At 41.1% G+C, this 23,381-nt stretch overlaps 1 protein-coding gene across 1 annotated transcript in view; it reads left to right on the top strand.

The window, feature by feature from the left end:
- The window catches only part of LOC135708122 (uncharacterized), a 38,020-nt gene that overhangs the window by 6,888 nt on the left and 7,751 nt on the right, over positions 1-23,381 (top strand). Inside the window, exons 2-3 of the mRNA XM_065230068.1 lie at positions 14,581-14,771; positions 14,843-15,313. Coding sequence (XP_065086140.1) covers positions 14,581-14,771; positions 14,843-15,313 — 662 coding nt within the window. The remainder of the gene's footprint in view (positions 1-14,580; positions 14,772-14,842; positions 15,314-23,381) is intronic.

The raw sequence follows: 23,381 nt of genomic DNA, 5'->3' as shown, positions 1-23,381 counted from the left end.
CAGTCGTGGTCAACCCTCCCAACTCCTTGCCTCGAACGAACTTTGGTGGAACGGACCTCCGTTTCTGCGAAGTCATAGCTATCAGATTGATGAGCTTAATCCTCTTCCCGATGATAAACTACCGGAATTGAAACCAGTAACCGCGTCTACTGCCGTTCTTGTTCCTGAAACCCTCCCAGTTATGACTGCCTTTAGTTCATTTCGAAAGCTTCAGCGAGTGATTGGATATGTCAGGAGATTTGTTGTAAATGCAAGGTCTCCCAAATCGGAACGCATCACTTCGGAATACCTAACTGTGCGAGAGTTGAAAGAGTCATTGAATTTGATTGTTAAGTATATTCAAGGAGTTGCATTTTCTGACGAAATTCGTCGGCTTGAATCAGGTGAACCTTTGCGTCGACTCAGTAGTCTGAATGTTATTATGAATGATGGTGTGTTGAGAGTGGGTGGAAGACTGAAGCATTCATGTTTGCCATATGGTTCAAAGCACCAAGCCGTACTCCCTGACAAAAACCCAATTGTCGAATCGTTGCTAAGAGTAATGCACTGCGAAATGTTGCACATTGGTCCGTCTGGTCTCATTTCGTTGGTCCGCCAGAGATTCTGGCTTCTGAATGCTCGTTCTGTTGTCAGGAAAATCATCCGGTCTTGCGTTACATGTTTCCGATCCAATCCGAGGTTGCTTCAGCCATCTATGGGCGATCTACCTGAGGTTAGAGTCGTTCCAGCTCCACCTTTCTCGAAATCAGGAGTTGATTTCGCAGGGCCAGTTTTCATTCGCCAAGGCAGTAGGAAACCTGTTCTAGTGAAGGCTTACATTTGTCTTTTTATTTGTATGACCACCAAGGCCATACACTTGGAATTGGTATCGGATTTGTCTGCTTCATCCTTTGTTGCAGCACTTCATCGTTTTGTTGCTCGACGAGGTCTCATCGAGGAACTGTTCTCGGACAACGGGACAAATTTTGTAGGAGCCAAATCTGATCTGCACGATTTGTTCCAGTTGTTCAAAAGTGATCAACTGCATGGACAGTTGAATGAGTTCTGTCAGGTTCGGGAGATAAAATGGACTTTTATTCCACCCAGGGCGCCCAATTTTGGGGGGTTGTGGGAAGCTGGAGTAAAGAGTACCAAAACACACCTTAAAAAAGTTCTTCGTGATGCTTCGCTGACGTTTGAGGAGTATTACACTGTGCTCACACAGATCGAGGCGATCCTTAACTCCCGACCACTGTTTCCTTCCTCTTCAGATCCCAATGAGCTTGAAGCTGTTACGCCCGGGCATTTCCTCATTGGTCGCCCATTGACTGCTATTCCGGAACCTTCACTTGAAGATGTAAACATTAATAGACTTACACGCTGGCAGCTTGTCCAGCGTATCCGTGACCATTTTTGGAAGCGATGGTCTCGCGAGTATTTGAATACCCTACAAACCCGTCAAAAATGGACAAAGGTTTCCAAGAATGTAACTCCAGGGATGGTAGTATTGTTGAAGGAAGATAACCTTCCACCTCAGGCGTGGAAACTGGCTCGAATTCTGAAGGTCTACCCCGGATCAGATTCAATTGTTAGGGTTGCAGATGTCCAAACCTCTCATGGTATTTTCCGCCGCCCAATCTCGAAGTTGGCCCCTTTACCCTTTGATTCAACCCAGCCCTCTGTTGTTCATCAAGTTCCTCTTTGCCCGGGGGGAGAATGTTCGCGATTGAAGCGAACGTAATGTGTTGTAGAAGTAGTAGTAGTAGTTGTTTTGTGTAATCGCCCTAACCACTTACCCAATCCTTTAAAACTCTACTAACCCCGAGGCGACCGCGGGTAATCGGTTTCCGAAACTAACCCTAATGTGCTACATGTTTAATTTGTATCAAGACCCTGAAAACAAGCTTTGATCATTTCCTTACGCTGCCGCTGGCTTGGCACGAGCATGCAAGCAGCAGCACCGACCGAGCGACGAGCGACCGACCGACCACAAACCAACGAGCGTGCAGCGAGTGCTGATTGGTTATGAATGAAGGAGAAATGAATGAATGCAACATCAAAAAGAAGAAAGCCAAACACATTTAAAGCGACGCATTTTGCGCGTCGCCATGATACAGTCCACAAGCTTTGTAAAGCAAACACCGAAATATAGCGCCGTTGAAAGTTTTAATTCATTCTCGTTTTTCCTCTTTGGACAAGCCGAAGCCAAAACAGTCCTTTTCAGGGCTATGAGTTGAGTTGGATTTCAGTCGAGCTTTTCGTTGTGTTCCTGTTGGCATTCCCACAGGGGGAATTGGCCAAATCAGCTGGAATCCTCCGAGCCGAGGATTGCCACACCATCTCCAGTGTCCGTGATCGGACAGACTTCTTTTTTTTTAAATCAACTACTAATAAATCAAATATTAAAAATCCATCATCACCATTGTGGCGAACAGAAATAGTGTTTTCAGTGCTACAATAATTATTAAAAAGTTGTTTGACAGCTATCCATATAAAATAATCCATTGGAGATAACTTCGTCAAGATACATAATTTGTCAATTAATTAAAAAAAAATCACTGAATAACTATTCAAACGACAGTTTTAACGTATGAAATGCAGTGTCTTTTAAATTCTTTAAGTGTTGCTGAACGTTTGATATGTCTAGGCATTGAATTGAAAACATTTATTCCTTTAAAATATAATGAATTTTGTGAAGCTCAAGTCAAGAAATGTGGTGTTCTTATTTCAGACATTATTTCAAAAGCGCGTTTAAGATCCAAAAAACAGCAACAATCGTATCTTTACACTCCAAGTTATTTTTCCACTTCGCTAATACCAAATTCAACGCGGTTTCACAGGAATAACCTTTCCGATATCCCGATTGTTCTGGTATCAATAAACTATTACTATTTAAATATTCCAACAGCTGGCCTTTAACAGCAAGTTCTAAAATTTTCTCTAATGTGTGCAACATGTTGATGGGACGAAACTCTTCGGCTTTACTCGTTCCAGCAACTTTTTGAATAGGGACCACTAAGGATTCCTTCCAAATTTGTGGCTCATGTCCAGTTTGTAATGATTCATTAATAAGATCCAGCAAGATGTGGGCAATGACATGAAAGCAATCTTGAATAACTGTAGTATTTACATTATCTTAATTTACTAATTTGCTTAAGTTATGACTTAAACCTGAATCCAACCCGCAGCCAAGTTTTGTACGGCCCGCGATGAGTTTGGCAAAGTACTCGTACCCAGCCCGTGGATTTTTCTATCCAGCTAATGATTCCCGATTCTACGATGTGTTCGCTACTATTTGAAATCCAAATTAAGCCACATTCTGTAAAAAAAAAATGTTTAGCTTATTCAAAAATTTAACACTGTTCTGAATTTCGAATTTTGAAAGTACTTATGCCGCGGATACACGTGTATGACCAAATATGAGCATGAGTATTATTTGTATTATAAATTATCATGGTTACACTTGTATAGTTTTTGGATTTGGTCTTAACTCATTACACAAATCAAGAACAACATGTGAAAAGGGCATACAAACCTTTTGTAAACAAACATTCTTATGCACTTTTCTCGCCACCCATATAACACCAACGCAAACCATCAACATCGCCGGATAGGAGAAGGTTTCCCCTTCCCGATGATGTTGTTAGTTTGCGTGGGCGACCCTCGGTTGGCGAGAAAAGGGCCTACAAAGGTTTGTTTACAAAAAGCTCATTTGTCTTTTTCACATGTGGCTCTTGAAATAAGGCTCATGTTCATTGATTGTCATGCAACTGTATCCACGGCATTAATACAGTCAACTTTTCATTTCTCGATATTCAAGATAAGGGGAGATCGACATTCGGAACAGTAATTTATTAGCCTACTTCCAAAGCAACATTGCAAGTTTTATCTTGGTTTTATAGCAGTCTACAATTCCAAATCATGGTCTACTGAACCCTCATCAAACCCAAATTGTTACTTGGGTAGTATGATTCTAGAAGCACTTCGGGCTCAAAAGTGTATCCCGTATCCAAAGCATACCACGATCGTTTACTTCAAACGTAGAAAAAACTAGTGAACTAGATTTTTCTATCGGCATATGGAGAGTCATTTGTTCCCGAATATTGTCTAGGGACCATTGACATAGAGAACGATCGAGATTGAGAGAATATCGAGATGCAGAGCGATAATCGTTGTTTGCGGATGGAGTTTTTGCTGGTAGAGTAGGGCACTATTTCGTCGTAATCGCCCATTTCCGTTCTATCGATCAGAAAAGATCAATAATATCAATGATTTCACCATGCACAAACCAATAATAGGTTTGTTCCGATGGGTTAGTTCATTAGCTACAACATAAATCCTGTTAGAGCGCATTGTATGAATATTTACGCTCATTGTTCTCACACAAAAGAAAGCGCTCCTAGGACGAAGGAAATCTAATGGCGTTTCAATGCGTTAGGACGGAATTGAAACTCGTAGAATGAATTTAGAATCAAGAAGCAGTATTAGATTTTAAACAATATCTCAACAATTTGTGACTCTTTATCAAATCCAACGTATGGAAAGGTGAATACATTTAGAAGTCATCTTTGACAGAAATATTCAATTTTCGTTCAAACTCTTTCAGAAAAGAGAAGTAAAGCGGGGGTTGTGCTTAGTAGGACGGAAATTAAAACAAAAACCCTATTCCTTTTTACAATTCCTAGCTGCCTGATCGGTTTTAGAAAGAATAATGACCGTAAATGGTATATATATTACCAGAAACCAGGCATTAAGGAATCCAGAAAAACTTCGGAAACTTCTCGTAAGATTTTCAATAAGGCGAAAATCACTTCTGATTGGACACAGTACTAGAAATCTCTATCTGAATATAATAACGAAATAATTAATTAATTTATCTTTATTAGGGAGGCTTTCAGCCTGGGGCTGGTTCACCTCCAACCCAATAACGAAATAATGAAATCTAAGAGGCGGTCTTGGATTCGAATTCTGTGAAAGCATAAACAGTATTCCGGAAGTGGCAAGGTTACAAAAAAACTCTTTTGAAAGATCATACGACTGAACTTGGTAATCTTAAATGTCTTGATGGCGGTTTCACCAAATCTCCTTCTGTAACTTTAGATCTAATGATGGAAAAACATTTTCCAGGATCAGTCTTGTTTGAGGAATCGGCTAACTCTGATTTGGTTGATGAAGTATCAAAGAACAGGAGACACCACACCAGATATAGGTGATGAAATATTCACTGAGGCCAGAGTAGAAAATGCGGTGAGATCTTTTCAGTCCTTTAAATCTGCAGGTGTGGACGGAATATTCCCGGCGCTGCTTCAAATAGGTGAAGCAGTGCTGATTCCGGCTCTAACTAAGATTTTTAAGGCAAGTATAAGGTTAAATTATATTCCATCAAAATACCGAAAAATGGGAGGCGCGACAAAACGCATCCAAAATCATTCCGGCCCATCAGTCTTTCATCAATTTTGTTAAAGACTATGGAAAAGATGTTGAATGATTTCATCAATTCAACTCACATGTTCACGCATCCATTATCTAATTTTCAGTTTGTGTATCAATCCGGAAAGTCAATAATTACTGCTCTCCATACCTTTTTTTCCTTTTGGTTTGTTTTTTCCGTCGATCTTGTTTTCCGTGCTGAGCACCAATGCTACCGACGTGCCAGGAAGGCAGCTCCCACACCTGGACCCTACCTATCGACCCATCAACTCATGAACCGGGGACCAACGGCTTTACTTCCCATCCGAAGGAAGGCGTGATCAGAGATGTTATGCCTCAGAACATCCCGGCGGCGCCGACTGGGATTGAACCCAGGCCTTCTGGAGTGAGAGGTAATCACGCTTACCACTACACCTCCATACCTTAGTAACAAAAACTGAAAAATCCCTTTCAGTTAAAGAAATTGTACTCTGGTCTTTCTTTGATATTGAAGGAGCTTTTGATAACGCATCCTATTCCTCGATGGTTTCATGGCCAAGGAACTTCGATAGGCGCATCGTCAACTGGATTCAGACTATGCTTGCAAAAATGGAAATCACTTCTGGGCTGGGAAGCTCATCTATAACAGTAAATGCAACGAATGGTTGTCCTCAAGGAGGAGTTCTTTCACCACTGCTGTGGTTTTTAGTTGTAGATGATCTTCTAAGAAGCCTGGTGGAAGCAAAAGGTTTCGAAGTTGTGGGCTTTGTGGATGACATAGTCATTATAGTAAGAGGAAAGTTTGACGTTATCATTTCTGAAAGAATGCAAGAGGCCCTAAAGTTTACCTAGTTTTTATGTATTAAAGAGGGCCTAAGTATTAATCCATCAAAATTCGTAATCATCCCCTTTACTAGAAAGAGGAGGATTAACCTAAAATAATTCAATCTTTGAGGAGAGCAGATCCATCTTAGGGAACAGGTTAAATACCTAGGGGACGCCAAGTTGAATTGGAATGCTCAGTTTGATTTTGTGATTAACAAAGCAACCAGTGCCCTGTGGGCAGAAAGTGGTGTTTGCAACCAAAAATGACAATGAGGATTTACACGAAATCAAAAGAGGCCACTGCACAGAGAAAACTAGCAAAACTTCAACGTATAGCATGCATTGCATGAACATGTGCAACTAGAAGCGGACAGAAGTGCTCTAAGGATCAAAAGATCTAAAAAAAGTCATGCCAGGTGATCTTGTTGGTCATCTAAGCATCTTACAATACTTCCAAAGAGGACCAGTGATGAGTATGAATGGAGACTGGATGAAACCAGAGGACAACTATGAAATTCCCATCAACGTATGTGAAACGGCACGTTCGGATTGAGAAACTGATGTCAAGGCTCAATCATGTATTCCACAGATGGCTCAAAAATTGGAATACGAACAGGTGCAGGAATATCCCGGGACAAATATTTCAGTTGCGATGGAACATTTTCCAACAGTGTTTCAAGCAGAAATTGTAGCCATACTTGAATGTGTGCATGATTGTCTGAGGAGAAAATACAGATGTGCAAATATTTGTATTTTTTTCTGATAGTCAGCAGAGCAGCGCTGAAAGCACTGAATGCTTACAAATGTACATCAAAGATCGTCTGGGAATGTATTCTCTCGCTTCGGCAACTGTGCCAACGGAACTCAGTAAACTTATATTGGGTACCAGGACACTATGGTATTGATAACTTTGAAAATTTGCCAAGAAATACATGATTTGGCAAGCGATCTGCCCATGTGGCAAACGGAGTGCGTTGTTTGTGACTACCGGGACTGTAAACGGGGAGATCTACCTCAAGGAGTTTCTACATAAGCTTCTGCTTCCTCTGTTGAAGCAAAACGAGGGCTCTACGATCTTCTGGATGGATCTAGCTTCGTGCCACTATTCAAATGTTGTCCTGGAGTCCAGCGAGGTCACTTTTGTACCCAAGGACATGAACCAACCCAACGCACCGGAACTAAGGCCCATCGAAAAATACTGGGCTATTATGAAGCAGGCACTACGGAAGCATCCCAAGTAGGTTAAATCTGAGGAAGACATGAAGAAAAAGTGGGTTTCCGTACAGAAGAAGCTGCAGCCAGATGTTGTACATAACCTAATGAGTGGAGTTGAGCGTAAGGTGCGAGCGTACGGTTATGGTATTGAAGTTGAACGAAAAAAAATATGCCAAAAGCTTACTAATGGGTAATATTTATTGTCTGAAAGTTTGAAAAGGATCGGTCAACTAGGTAATTTTCTACAGCGTTTTTTTTCCGCGATGCAATTTGATGGGGGACACCCTTTAATTGGGAGTAATATCTTAGGTTTTATTTTGATATGGGACCTGCGAAGGCACATATTTTTAATAATTCAGGGAAACATTTTGTTTATTTTTCCACTGAAACCATCCAACTAATCGTTCTTCTGTTGATATTTTAACCAACGAGAAAAATAACCCCGTTCAAAATTTCATTTGCACCTATTCAATAATTTATGGTCATCGTTCGGCTTGCTTTTTAGTTCGATGCACGGTTGTGGACGACACTCCCAGCTTGTTTGCGACATCTCGGTCGAAGAGGTTGGAGTTTCGCTTGAAACCGCTGGCCACTCTTTTTGTCGTCGCTGCGATTTCCGGCTTTCGATTTCCCTCCGACAAACGTTTCCCGAACACTTTCATTACGTTAATGACAGTTGAATTGGCCACTTTTAACGATTTCGCGAACTCGGCGTGCGAGTATTTCGGATTTTCGCTTGGAAGCCATTTTGATAACTGAAGAGTATATATCAAAATCAAATTAGAGACAACATTCTGCACTCACACACCTACAAAATGAGGGGTGGTCAGGGAATATGTCAAGTTTAAGTCGACCAAATTGTGATCGGAACACCCTTTATTTTGATGCTGAGCAAATTTAAAAAATGATGCCCACTTTTCATTCATTCTTAAACTAGAATGATCTCCTGATTGACTGGACGTGTTTCATTCAAATCAGTAAATAGCATACTGAATAATTAGGAGTAATATTTTATTTGGATATATGTATTTTTTTAATAATTCAGAAACATTTAGTTTATTTTGACGTAGAACTACGTCTTTGTCGACTATACTGGGGTGAAAATCAAAAAAAAAAAATGTGGTGAAATAGTGTTAGGTTTTGAATACAAGCATTACTTTGTACTTTGTCATTTATAGATGAAATTAAAATCCAAATACCCCAATCGATAGGATATTACATAACGAACCTGCTGAAATAAATATTTTTCAAATTTTCCGTAATAATAAAAATTTTGGAAAATGTAAAAATGATAATTATATCACTATTTTCATGAAATAAACGTCAGTCATCATAATGGAGTATCACTTGGTTGCACATCGTTCTGAAAAGATATAAAACAGCACTGCAGTCGCGCTTCTGTTCATCACCATTCGCTGCCAGACTGTTGAGCAGTACAGTCGACATCTTTACTCTCGCTCTCTTCGTTGCTCGATTGCGTTGTTCCGTTTTTTTTTCTCGCGTTGAATAGTGACGCTCTCGCTAACCCAGTCATGGGTAAAAAATCGCGAGGTGGCGCGAGTGCCGGCAATCTCGGGAAACGGTCTAGGCCTGAAGACAACAGTGACAGTGTGACAACCGCGAAGAAGCTGCTCAACAACAATCGATTCTCCGGTTTGAAGGACGGTGCAGAACCGGTAACGGAAACAACAGGACCGCCGAAGAAGGACAGAATGCCGCCCTTCTACGTGAAGGGCTTCCCTCCCGGATTGCGGGAAAAAATAAACTTCTTCATCACGTAGGGCCATCCAGCTGTGCACGGAAGGATACAAACTGATGGTTCCGGCATTGAAATATTACAAGGCGGTAAAGACCATACTGGACCAATCACAGGTGGAGTACTTCTCCCACGACATCGAGGCTGCTAAGCCGTTCAAGGTGGTCCTGCGCGGACTATACGACATGGACACAGGCGTCCTCTTGGAAGAACTGGTGGCTAATGGACTGAAGCCGGTCCAAATTCACAAGACGGCCCGCCACAACAAGGCCGTCAAGTACTGCGACCAGCTATACCTGGTCGACCTTGAGAAGAACTCAACAACTTTGATGGACCTCCAGGGCATCTGCGTCCTGTTCAACATTGTGGTGAAGTGGGAGCGGTACAAGCCGGTCAGCCGTGGAGTCACCCAATGCTCGAACTGCCTGCTGTTCGGGCATGGAACGAAGAATTTGCATATGGTCAGAGTCCCTGCAAGCTCAAGCCAAGAGACGACCGCTGCTCCAAAGCCGCAGGATCTTCCCACAGCCCCTGGGCTAAACTGGCGTCAGGATGGACCGTCCCTACCGCAGCCAGAAATCAACGATGGTTCGTGGTTCACCGCAACGGAACTAATCATCATCTTCCTCAAGATTCACGACATTGCCAACACCATCAAGAACAAATCCGACCAGTTCCAAGCTGTGGCTACCTTCATGCTAAGTTATGGACCGTGAAACCATCAAGATCGCCAACTGGAACACTTGCTCGCAAGATCATCCTCAACAAACAAAACATCGACATTGCCGTTATCACCGAAACCCACCTGAAACCGGAGGTAAACATCTACCTTCCTGACTTCCGGCTTCTAAGACATGATCGAACCAGCTCCGGGGGAGGAGGAGTGGCCATTGCTGTAAGGAGAGACATCTGCTGTCGGCTTCTACCGAGCTTCCAGCTAAAAACCATCGAAGCCTTAGGGGTAGAAGTCTCCACTCCTGTCGGCCCTATCACCATCATTGCGACCTACTGCCCCAAGCAAGTCACCATCAGGGACGGGTCGGCAGCAGACCTGCGGAGGGACATCATCAAACTAACTCGACGGCGCGAAAAGTACATCATCGCTGGCGACCTGAACGCCAAACACCAGGCTTGGGGCAACAGTCGACGCAACCAAAACGGCACCATCCTGAACGACGACCTGCAAGAGGCTCGCTACGATAGACATCTTCATCAGAAACATGGGAGACAACATCTCGCTACCTGTCACCCATCAGGAGCTGAGTTCGGACCACTATCCGGTGGTGGCCGAAGTAGGCTCATCCGTCAACCGAATACAAGCTTCCCGACGCAACTACCATCGTGTCAGCTGGGAGCAGTTCCAACACTGTGTCGACTCCATTGTCGACTACGGTGTCCTTCCGGAGACGCCCGAAGACGTTGACCAGTGTCTGCGTTCCATCGAGGAGGCGATATCCCGGGCCAGGGACCAACACGTGCCAGTATCCAGACAGATGAGCAATACTCTGAACCTTGATAGAATTACCAAAGATCTCATCAGACTCCGTAACTCCATCCGAAGGCAATACCAGCGTTCTGGTTTACGTGTCTTGAAGACCCATTGCAATCGTCTTACAAAAACCATCCAAGCCTGGTGGACCTCAGAAATCAAGATTTTGCTCCCAGATTGTGCAAAGCCCTTCTGGAAACTAACGAAAATCCTTAAAAATAAGCCCAGACCCATTCCACCACTGACCGCACTGGATCGTCCCGGCGACCCAGTGGTTCATCTGATAACTCCTGAAGAGAAGGCTGCCACGATAGGTCAACACTTCGTCAGCTCCCATAATCTCGGACAAAACATCGTCAGCCCTCATGAATCTGAGGTTGCTGAAAATACAATCAAATCTTTGGCCTTTATCAAATCATCTAAAAACATGAAGGCCCCAGGTTTCGAAAACATCCTGAATCTGGAACTCAAACACTTGAGTTCCAGACTCTACAACCATCTGGTACTGATTTTTAATCAGTGCCTCAGACTTGGCTACTTCCCCTCGTGTTGGAAGTCAGCTAAAGTCATATCCATCCGGAAACCTGGGAAGGATCCCTCCTCTCCTTCAAGTTATCGACCAATCGGCATTCTCTCAGGGTTATCAAAACTGTTCGAAAGAGCAGTCTACCACCGGCTCCTAACATCTGCCGAACAAAACAACATCTTACTCGAGGAACAGTTTGGTTTTCGGAAAGGTCGTTCGACCGTCCACCAGCTGACACGAGTGACAAACATTCTCAGACGGAACAAGTCTGTTTCGAAAACATCTGCCATGGCGTTGTTGGACGTTGAAAAAAGCATTCGACAATGTTTGGCATGATGGCCTGGTGTTTAAATTGCAGCAGTCTTCCAATCTTCCTAGTGAAGATAATAAACAACTACCAATCGGACGGGACGTTCCGAGTCTCTCTGAATGGCATCACATCGGATTCTTTCAACATCGGTGCCGGGGTTCCTCAAGGAAGCATCCTTGGCCCCATTCTATTCAACCTGTTCACCTCCGATATGCCAGCTTTCCCTGATGGTGGATCGTTGTCTCTGTTCGCAGATGACACATCCATCGTCTACAAGGGTAGGGTCATCGGAGTTCTGACTGCCAAACTTCAGAGAGGCCTAGACGTCCTGTCTGAATACTTCAACAGCTGGGAGATCCGTATCAACGCGGCAAAGACCCAGGTCATTATCTTTCCACACTCAAAATCTCCCAGACTTGTTCCGTCTGAAAATGATAAGATCTGCTTAAACGGCTCAGAGGTGGAATGGTCCAAAGAGGTCGTGTACCTCGGGCTAACACTAGACAGCAAGCTTCTTTTCAGGGAGCACGTTGACAAAACCAAAACCAAGTGCAACATCTTGATAAGATCGTTGAATCCACTCATGAACAGGAAGTCTACCCTGTCCCTGAAAAATAAGCTTTCTGTCTACAAACAAATCATCCTTCCCGTAATAGAATACGGGATACCAATCTGGAAGAGTTGCGCCAAATGCCACCATCTTAAACTTCAAAGGATCCAGAACAAGATCCTGAGAATGATCCTTAACAGTCCCCCGCGGACTAGAAATTCTGAGGTCCACCGCCTGGCTGGTTTTCAGACACTGGAGTTACGGAGAGCCGACTCCATCGCAAGGTTCAGAGATTGCTGTAGGCGATCCGATCAACAGATCGTCAGGGATCTGGCACGTTAGGTTAAGTTACGTTAAGAAGGTAGAATAACAAATTAATACATTCAAACAACATACTTCACAAGAAGAAAATTGAAAAACATTACACAGTTAAAAACAACATGTACAACACAATATCAAAAAGTTCACCAAAGATGAAGAGCCATTCTGGCTAACCTCTTGCCCTGTATTAGCAATTGTAAACCACATAACAAATCAAAATAAAGAAGAATTTCACTACTACTACTACTACTACTACTACTAAAGAAGTTCTATCTACTGTTTCCAATTAGCGCAATTACTCGGGAATACTTGTGTGATTACGAACCTGCGTTTCAATAAAATCCTATTTTGAGAACATTGTTCATTCTTTAGTATTATTAGAAACTAGAAGGTTAGACTTTTTCACCAAACACACATTTTCAAGTCCCTTTGGAATATTCATAGAAAAATACATTTAGACGCAGTGCAAAAATGACATGAATAGGTCCAACCAAAATCCATTACTCTACCGGGGCAAGTAGAAACGCGTGGGGAAGGTAGATGTAGCTCTTAGCGGAAGTGAATAATCACTGCGATTATTTCCAATATAGTTTGCGGTTGTACACAATGCCTCTCAAAAATAATTTCAGTGAATATTCACTTCCACTAAGAGATACACGTACTGTTTCTACTTGCACCGGTGTACCTTATTTATGATGTTACTATCAAAACATTAAACAGGTGGAGAACCTGTATACGAGCTTTTGCTCAGACTTTGAAATTCAATAGCTGAATCCCCTTATTTTCAAACCAAAACCAAAAGAAAAGTCACAGTATTCTATTTTGCAATCATTCTACGAACACGCTGTAAAGTACATAATGATGATGCATGGTAATTTTTATTTTAGGGTTGTCCTCCAAATTGGAGAACAAAGAGGTGCTTAAACCCCGTATGATCGTTATACCCCTTCCTCCCCTACTTCGTTGACATATGAACCAACATTTTGTTCAATATTTAAGGTACCGTCTTCTGACAGGTAAAACAACTGCCTGTTGCGTTATCATAAAATGCAATCTTCACTTTCTTCTCTGCTTCAGAAACCTAATTTAAAGCGTATGATGAAGCTACTGAAAAAAAATAATTTATTTTTTGGCAATTGTTTTATCCCACAAGATGCATGGCATTTTGTGTACTAAATATAGTGAGGTGCAAATCAACGAAAAATGTGTGACGAAATAGTGTCAGTTCCTATTGTAGTCGATGTCGATGTCGAATTTTGTGTACATTGATCACAGCAAAATATTTCAACATTGATCAACCCAAGGTCTGTTCTGTGAATTCTTAACCATTACTTTAAATTTAAATACACTATCCCATGCGTAAGATGAACCGTGGTCTGATTATGCTAACATTAATTGTCGTGAACCATAACCGAAACATTGCAATACTTGAAAAATTTAAGATAAAGTATAATAATCAAAAATGCATGACATACATCAATTTTGCGTAGTTATACGTCATACTGCGGTCGTGTATAGGACACAACCCTTTAATTTTTTTTTCCATGGAAACCATCGAGAAAAATAAACCTGTTTAAAATTAAATTTGCACCTATTCAATAACTTACGGTGCCTTGAACAATAATCGCCTATCAATCTCTGAATTTCCTGGAGCACGTTGTCTTACCCATGTCCATGCAAGATTCCGCACGTGTCACAATTGATGTAACTGCCTTCGTGCAACGCTAATCGCTTTACCATCATCACCGTAGACAAATCTTCAAACGAAGTGCAGCTGAAGTTTGTAAACACTTGTAATGACATCAATCATGCACTCGGGGAAATTCACTTTGATTGAATCGCATTTCCAAACGACTTCGGCGTGCAATTTCCGATTTGCCTTCAGGTTACCTTTCTCTACCTCTTATAAAGATCGCACATTCAGCGACGTCTGTGCAAACGCGATTCTTTGTTCGACCGTCTGGCCCCGACTGCAGTTCGGACGTAGGTAATTTGTTTGTGAAATATATGATAATGAAATTCAACATACTTTCCGCAATCTCGCTTGCCTGCAAATCGCTCTTCTGCCAGCAACGTGCGGCTACTTGTAAATTGATATTGCAACCATAATATTTACACGAAATCGATGATCTATCCAGATGATCCAAATGCAGCATTATATTCATGCTAAATTTCTCTTTCTTTCTCATGCCACTTGCAGGTTTTAAATCCAACCGGGAAGCCCTAAAGTCGGTTTTTGAATCGCTCATCGTCACGACGCGTGGCGTCTTCCAGTCGGTCACGTACAGAATCCTGTGCTTTCTGTTTCTGACGCCGTTCAGCAAGCTGGTTAGCGCTCCGCTCGCTGCCGCAGTTTCAACCGGCAAGGATGGTCGACTCAGCACTGTCAGGGTTGGTATTGAAATTTTACAACCGTCAATTAATGATATGCTCATTCGTCTTTTCCCCCACCCCAATTGTAGCTAATCCTTAAACTGACACTGTCTATGATCGTTTCCACCGAAAAGGCTGAAGTAGAATGCGATAAGGGCCGATTTGTCCATTCCGCTGTAGATGAGATATCAGAACAACCAGCCAAATGCGTGGACACGGCTGTCCAAACGGAGCCCCCGAAAGCAACCGAGCCGCGGGAAATTGTGGAACAGTTTTTCGACTGCAAAGAAGATTCCAATGTCACACCTTCGAAACCATCATCGCAAGAACTGTTACTCAGATTACTGGAAAGTTCACCTCCGTCAGACAGCAGCAGCAGCAGCAGCAGCCGAAGCCGAAGCAAACAGCTTTCCCTCCAAGTGATCGTGTACGGCTGTGTGCTCTACTGTTTCGCCCAGTTATCAGTCCTTGCCTACTTACTGAACGTGGCGACGAGGATTCCTCCCGGACTGGTGTTTCTTATTTCGTCAGTCGCCTATATCGGATACGTGATGATGAGGGTAAGTCAAAACAAACTGGGACGGGCGATAGAGCTCGACTTCATCTGTGACGAATTTTGTTTGCATATTTGGAAGTGGTGTTCTTTGGACGATGTGGCCATAAATCATAGATTGGCAAATTGATAATTTGCGCAAGAATCGACCGCAGAAATGTAGTTCAAATTCAGACAAACAAAGGTCGTTGGGAGCAAATGAAGCTGTATGATGATTGCTCAGTTTGCAGCTTGGTTTGCATGGAGATTGCGCGGATCTGAGTTTATTTTTTTTTAGGATTCAGATTATGCTTTAAATGTTCTTAGAATTTTTAGTTTGATGTTGGCTGCATTAAGTATCAAATGGCCCGTGTGATCTATGAAGGGGATGCTTGTCCAGCCTTTTAGCCAAATGCCATATGGCCGAATGCCATATGGCCGAATGGATAATTTAGCCGAATACCGTTTGGTCGGCAAGTTTTCAGATTGTGAAAAGTTGCCAACGGTCTAACATTATCAAAAATATTTAAAATGCCAGACTTTGTGAAATAGCTACTTTTTTAGATCTCAGACTTAATTGTTGATATTCTGAGCTATGAGTAAGTAAAAATGTCTGGTCTTGACGAAATATTCAAGATTCTAAGAGAAGTATTTGAAACACCGGGCCTTTTCTGAACATGGAATTTGTTTCCGAGATCGGTTTTCAACATTTGTCGATATAGTTAAACGTTGAAAATTCGCTTAGAACTTTTCACAAGACTTTATTGGAATGTTCTTCAAAATTTCAAGAATCATTTTGCGCACAGCGTTTGTTTCAGTTTCAGATTATCTCTGGAAGTCCCTTAACATATAAATAACAGTTCAGACATTCTCTGCAGTACACTCCAAACATTTAATGGAACTCATTCTAAGGATCTCTTCGATTTTGTAGTGATTATTCCAATAGTTCACTGGAGTCCCATTCAATCATTCTAATTAAAATTCACTTAACCCAAGAGCAGTCGCATAAAGGCACCGAAAAATGAGCGTTATTTTTGCAAGTGAATATAAAAAAAATTCAATCTTTCTAGTGATGTACAAACATTTTAAAAATATCAAAAGAAATTGTTGATAAAAATCATGTTTCTGCAATTGTTTTTGGCACATGCACTCAGTGCACCAGCGCGACTGCTGAAAGGTTAAATGCACCTTAGAATTCTTATGCAGTTCACCTCAGAATTGAATTTTTTCTCACAATTATCATGAACTTCTCCTTTAAGCTCTTCAGAAATTTCACATGGAATTATTCATAAAAAAAACTCTAGAAACTCTTCTCGAGATGCCCTTGGAATGTGTATGGTTCTTTATAATAAAAGTGGAGTATTAATGTTACACAATTTGTCTTTATTTCACGCCCACACTGTCTTTAACTTCCGTTCACCTTTTCACTCCAGATCCAACTCCCCGTCTTTCTATGCCTACTCTGATCGATCATTTTCTTCTAATCCCCTGAGGTGTAGGACCCTACAATCCCCCTTAGCTTTTATTATGTTAGAATATAATGTAGCTATTAATAAGGAACATAGTCCTTATTTTTGGCTGGTTTCGTTCTAACACGTTTTCCGTTATGTTGCTCTTCTCCTGAACTCGTTTCTGCAACCGAAGTATCCGACACCTCAATCTTCTTCAAATGTGCTACATTCCGTCGATACTCCTTCCCAGATTTACGTGAACGAACTGTTGTATCCCCACCTACTTTACGAATGACTTCGAACTCTTCTGTTGGGAAATCGGTGTCCAGTTTATTGTTCTTCTTCATCCTTTTTTGCTAGCACACAATCTCCTACCTCAATATCACTTTCACAGGCTTTTCTCCTATTGTCAGCATACATCTTTCCTTTTTCCTTGATCACTCTGTCTTGATCTCGTACCTCTCCATCATTTAATGCAGTTGTTGGGACAACTGGTAACTTGCTCCTAATTCTCCTTCCAAACATAAGTTCTCCGGGTGATTTCCCTGTCGTACTATGATTGGTGGAATGATATGACAACAGATATTTCTGCATTACTGTTCTCCAGTCCTTTCCTAACTCTTTTGCGATCCGCAATCTCTTTAACAATGATCTATTCTGCCGTTCAACTTCTCCATTCATTGCTGGCCAAAATGGAATAGTATTGACAAGAATAATACCATTCGATTCACAGAATTCCCGGAATTAATCGCACTTTTCGCTGAATTGAGGACCGTTGTCTGCTCGTAATGTTGCAGGAAGACCGTAACGGCAGAAAATAGTTGCTAACTCCTTGATAGTTTCGGATGCGGTAATTTCTGTCATTTCACAAACTTCCATGAATCGACTATAATAATCGATCACCACTAGTAAATATTGTCCTTCCGGAAGAGGACCCAAGAAATCTACTGCAACATCGACTCATGGTTGATTTGGTAGTTCTCGCCTAATCATTGGTTCTGGTGGATTTGGTGGATTTGGAGCAGAAACCAACATACATCCTCTGCATTGCTTCACAAATCTTTCAATATCTTTGTCCATCTTGGGCCACCAAACGTTTGTCCGTAGATGGCTTTTCATCATCCGTATTCCTGGATGACCTTCATGTCCAATTTGTAGTACACGAGCTCGCAAACTGCCAGGAATCACAATCCGATCCATTCGTAGCAGAATTGTATCAATGATACACAGTTCATTTGCAATTACCTTATAAGATAATGGCAATTCTTGCTCTTGTCCATTTTTTATCTTTTCGACGACTTCTGATATTTCCTCATCAGTTTGACTTTCTGTTTTAATTTCGTTCCATTTTAAAACGACAGCCGAACTTGTCAACTCTGCTATCTCTCTTACAATCAATTCTTCTTCAGGATCGAAAGTATTTGACGGAAGGGTGGCCAAACGAGAAAGACAGTCTGCTATATTTTGTGGTCCCGGAATATGCACGACTTGATAATCAAAGGATTGTAGCCGCAGAACCCAACGTTCAATTCTTCTTTAGAAGAGGGTAGGTGGATAGTTCCGTTAGAGTACGGCAGTATGAAAATTGAATAGAAGTTGAAAATGAGCGAAGGGCCATTAAAGCGACAGTTTACAAGATAGACGCACATTTTTGCCTAGCCCGTACGATGTACGCGGGGACTTGAAGTATGTCTCCAAGTCCACAGGCAAAAATGTGCGTCCCTCTTGTTGCTCATAAACTGACTGCGGCTGTGGAATAGTTCTAGCGACGTTTTCATCACTACCTAAAGCCCCACGTTGGGAGAGCATTTCCAGTCGATGGTGTGTTATAATGCAGTTCTTCTTTACCCAACTATTGTGTTGCTCCTCTCGTCATGACCAACGTGATCATCTCAGAGAGAAAGCAGTAGGGTGGTTGTTGCGTGCTGTACCATCATCAGCATTGTTGACGGCTACTCCCGCCTTGAGTTGTTACATTCAAAGTGTTTTTTATGTTACTTCATACGCGAAGTTAATTCTGTCAAGTCAATTCTTGCACAAGGTTTTGATCGTGGTACAAAGAGATACTGCAGTGCTTTGCAGTCTGTTACCAAATCAAATGATCTGCCATAAAGGTACATACGAAAACGTTCCACACTCCATACCAGGGCCAGAGCTTCTCTCTCTCTGTTTGACAATATCTGCGTTCAGTATCAGATAATGATTTTGAAGCAAAACAAATGACACGAGACTCTCCTTTTTTGTTTGTTTGCAACAATACGGCACCAAGTCCAGAAGGACTGGCATCAGCAACCACTTTAGTTTTGTCCATTGGATCAAACAATCCCAGTTTTACAGCCGATGCTAACTTGTTCTTGATCTGCTGAAATGCATTGTCATGCTCCGTTTTCCATTCGAATTTTACTTCCTTCTTTGTAAGCTCCTGCAGAGGTTCAGCAATAGTTGCAAGATTTGAAATAAACTTGTTCATGTAAACTGCCAGACCAAGGAAACTACGAACTTCTGATTCAGACGAAGGGATATGATAGAACCGCGTTCACCTTTGTGCTTGATGGACTAATGCCTTCATTATACGGTGCCCTAAAAACTCCAGCTTTGTAACCCCGAAAGCACATTTTTCCCAATTCAGCTCTACGCCTCTCTTTTTGATTTTATCGAGTACCTAAAATAATACAACTCATTATACTATTGAATTCATTCATTTATTTATATATACATGTAAGTATGATTTCATTCTACCTTTTTCAAATTCATGTCATGAATTTCCTTGGTCTCTCCTTCTATAATGATATCATCCAGATACCAAAATGTTCCGTCGCATCCAGAAAGCATTTCTTCCATCACCCTTTGAAAAATCTCCGGAGCAGTTATTAGTCCAAAGAGAAGTCGTTTGAATCTAAACAAACCCCGATTCGTGATGAATGTTGTGATATCTCTGGAATCTTCGGCCAACTCCACCTGGTGAAAAGCTTCACGGATGTCAAGCTTACTCCACATTTTGCCTTTGCCCAATCGTGCGAGATACTCGTCCACTACTGGCATTGGGAAATGTTCTCGAACTACAGCCTCATTCACTCGCCGTAAATCCAAACAAATTCTTGGTTCACCCGACGTTTTGCCAACGACGACCAATGGCGATACCCAAGTTGCAGGTCCTTGCTTCACTTCAATGATATCGCGCTTCAATAATTGTTCCAATTTTCTGTTGACAACTTCTTCCATTGGTATCGGTACTCTGCGTAACGGTTGAAATACCGGTGTAATATTCGGGATCATCCTTATATGAGCTTGTACATCTTTTATCATACTGAACGGTTTTAGATCAGTATTGATGTTATTGACTTCGATGCCCACTTTCAGCACACCTAATGCCTTGGCTGTTGAATCTCCCAAAATATCTTTCTGACCTCCTTTCACAACGAAAAATTCAGCAAAGGTATTCCTGCTTCCGATGGAAACTTCGGCTTCGAATGTTCCTACTACGTCAAGTGGTTTATCGCTGCCATAACCCTTCAATACTCGAGATGAGCCTTTAGACGACTTTAGCACATGAACCTTCTTATTTTTCAACATTTCCCACGTCTCCAATTGGATCAAATTTGCATCAGTTCCCAAATCAATCAGCACATTCACTGACATTCCTCCAATTGTGCCATATAAAACATTGCTTTCATTTCCTCCATAAAAAGCGTAATACACCTTCTCATGCTCCTCGGTTTTATTTGGTTCCTCATTAGGCAGTTCACGCGATTCAGACAGATGCTCGATGTTGAAAACTCTTCTGCCACCCCTGAATCATGCTTACGTTTCCTGCATACTGCTTCGAAATGGTTCAACTGTTGACAACATCGGCAAACCCGACCTCGAGCCGGACAATCTGTTAAATTTGATAGATGACCCTGCTGACCACAAGAAAAACAAGCTGCCTTTCCAACTGCTGATCTTTGGATAACTGGACGCTTTCGTGTGATCTCGTATCCTTGTTCGCGGCCAGATCTACTCTCATTCCGCTTAAACCCTTCAACCGGCGATGTGTTCCGTACAGTTCGTCCTACTTTGTATACCGATGCTTCTCGAACCGTGTTGCTATTTTCCTTCAATTCTTTTAGTTGTTGATCCGTGTCTTCGATTGTTGCAGCAATTTCTTCAATTTCTTTCAATGTACGGTCTCGCTTGAGAATAGCCTTACGAAGTTCATCAGATCGACAGTTTTCCACTACCACATCAATCAAATAAATTTCTTTCAGTATTTCCCTGACCTCCACTGAATACTTCTCGAAACCACAGTTTAACGCTTGCTGCCGAAGACGAATGACAAAATGAGAAAACCTTTCACTATGCTTCTGTTTAAATTTACGCAGTTTTCGTCTCTCGATGACATCCTGCCTACCCGCTTGGAAATATGCATCAAGGAGTTCGATGGCCAAATCGTAAACCCTCGGCTCCAGAGTTACCAATGGAATCTTGGCATGATCAGGCAAACTTCGAAAAATTCTTTGAAGCTCCACTCCACCCAAATGAAGCAACTTAGCACGCTTCATTTTTTGATCGACAATGCCGTATGCTTCGAAGTAGTATTCCAAAGACCATTTCCATGACTCCCATTCTCTGGAAAGCTTATTTTTTTCAATTGTTTCGCAACGAAATGATGGAATCTGACGCATTTCTTCCATCTGTAATGTTATTATGTATAAATGTATCATGTTATGATTTATTTCATATGTCAATTAAAATGATTAAAATTATGAGGTCGGATGATGGCTGTTACTTTTATTATTATTATTATTATTATTAAATGTATAGAACTTAATGTTTTTTTCCATTGTAGTAAATACATAGTATGGAAAACATAATTACATCTTAAAATTTAAATCCCAAAATAAAAAATAATAAATTATTCAATGATATTAAAACACAGAACTGAACTCATTTGGCTTACTGTTATATCCTTTGAACGCTACTGGTCCATATACTTCTCGTATAGCTATAACTTCATATCATTGGTTCCGTGTACACTACTAGTCCAATCATACCTTTCCATGAACGCTGCTGGTTTGGTTATCATCCTAAGAACGCTACTGGCTCTTATTTTACCGTGAACGCTTCTGGTTCAGCCATCCTCCTATGAACGCTACTGGTTCAACCCATACAATTTGATAACCATCTTCCAACAATTTTTTTTTTCAACCATCCATACCATTAAGCGCTACTGGTCAATGGTTTCATAATAGCCGTGAACGCTCCTGTTTCACTCTATTAGTAGTCTCATCAACACTACTGAAATCTTTCTTATTGAACGCTCAAAACGTTCAGAATCAGAATAAACAATTAATAATAAATACTTCTGGTTTCGTTACAACGCAATTTATTACAAAACATTATCAAACAATTAGCATTTATTTGAAATGCTTTACCTTCATTATGACCATCGGTAAACGATACTAGTTCACTATCCAAAATATGCATCGTAGTTTTGAATTTTCAATCAGCAACATCCATTTTCTCATCATCATAACATTCTATCACATATTTAATTTATAATTACTATCAATACTATGCAAAACAATCGTTAATCCATTCACAAATCACAACTTTGAAGGAAAAATAATAATAAGCTCTACTGTTTTGCTTGTTCTTCACATTTTTTTATTTACTACCGGTACTTTCATTCGCAAGCGCAGAACTCAAATCAAAACCGAATATAAACCAATACCAGAATAAACGTGTAGACTAAAACAGGCGCCTGCGGTTAAATTCATTCTCCTAGAACCTGTGTAGTGGTGTAGTTGCAGGTGCTTTCAGCTGATATTAATAAATAGCCCATAAATCCATAAGCTGTCAAATGCCAATGAATCTATGTGTGCCACAAGAGGGTATTTGTTAGTATTGGTAGCAAACAGAGATAAACAAACGTTGATGACGAAAACTCTTAAAAATTTGACATGAAAATAAATGAAGTTTGACGTCACGGAAGGTATAACTTCACAAACACTATTACATATGTTGCACTACACGAACACCGTTTTACGAGCAACCTGTATACACTCCATTGATCAAATGCTACCAATTTTCATGACATCCAATATAAACGCACTATGTATTAATACGCGCATGCATACGCACTCCTCTTTTCCTTCTATATCCACACTGTTAACAGAAGAAACAACTGATTACCAATACATATAGCCATCCTATCGGCTGGTATGCAATGTAACCATAGAAACAACTGATTGTGTTTTTTTTTCACTTTCCTGCCTGAGCGATTTTAAATCTTTTTCTGAAATCCAAGGCAAAGGACTCCTTCCCTACACCACGCTCAAACTCTGTATATAGGTATGTATACTTTTTTTTTGACGTTGGATAACGTCTTTCGGAAACATACGGGGGTACAAAATTGAAAATAGTCATTTTGGATGCGTTACGAAAAATTAAAAGATTTTGAACGATAATAACTCAACCGTCTATCGATAGATTTACGAGATAATAGCATCAATCGATTGGAAATATTTCTAGTAATTTGCTGAATGTTTCAAAACTATTGATTTCATTCTGTAAACTATTGAAAAATGGTTAAAAGTAAACCATTGTCTAAAGATGGTGAAAATCGATTGATTTTTTATATTCTTATACTTTCTCCAACCGAGA

This window comes from Ochlerotatus camptorhynchus, unplaced genomic scaffold, assembly GCF_037179485.1.
Source record: "Ochlerotatus camptorhynchus isolate MF236.1 unplaced genomic scaffold, CSIRO-AGI_Acam_v1.1 ptg000328l, whole genome shotgun sequence".
NCBI classification, from domain to species: Eukaryota; Metazoa; Arthropoda; class Insecta; order Diptera; family Culicidae; genus Ochlerotatus; species Ochlerotatus camptorhynchus.
Note: the sequence above shows the minus strand (reverse complement) of the source record. Positions and strands in the feature narration are given on the sequence as shown.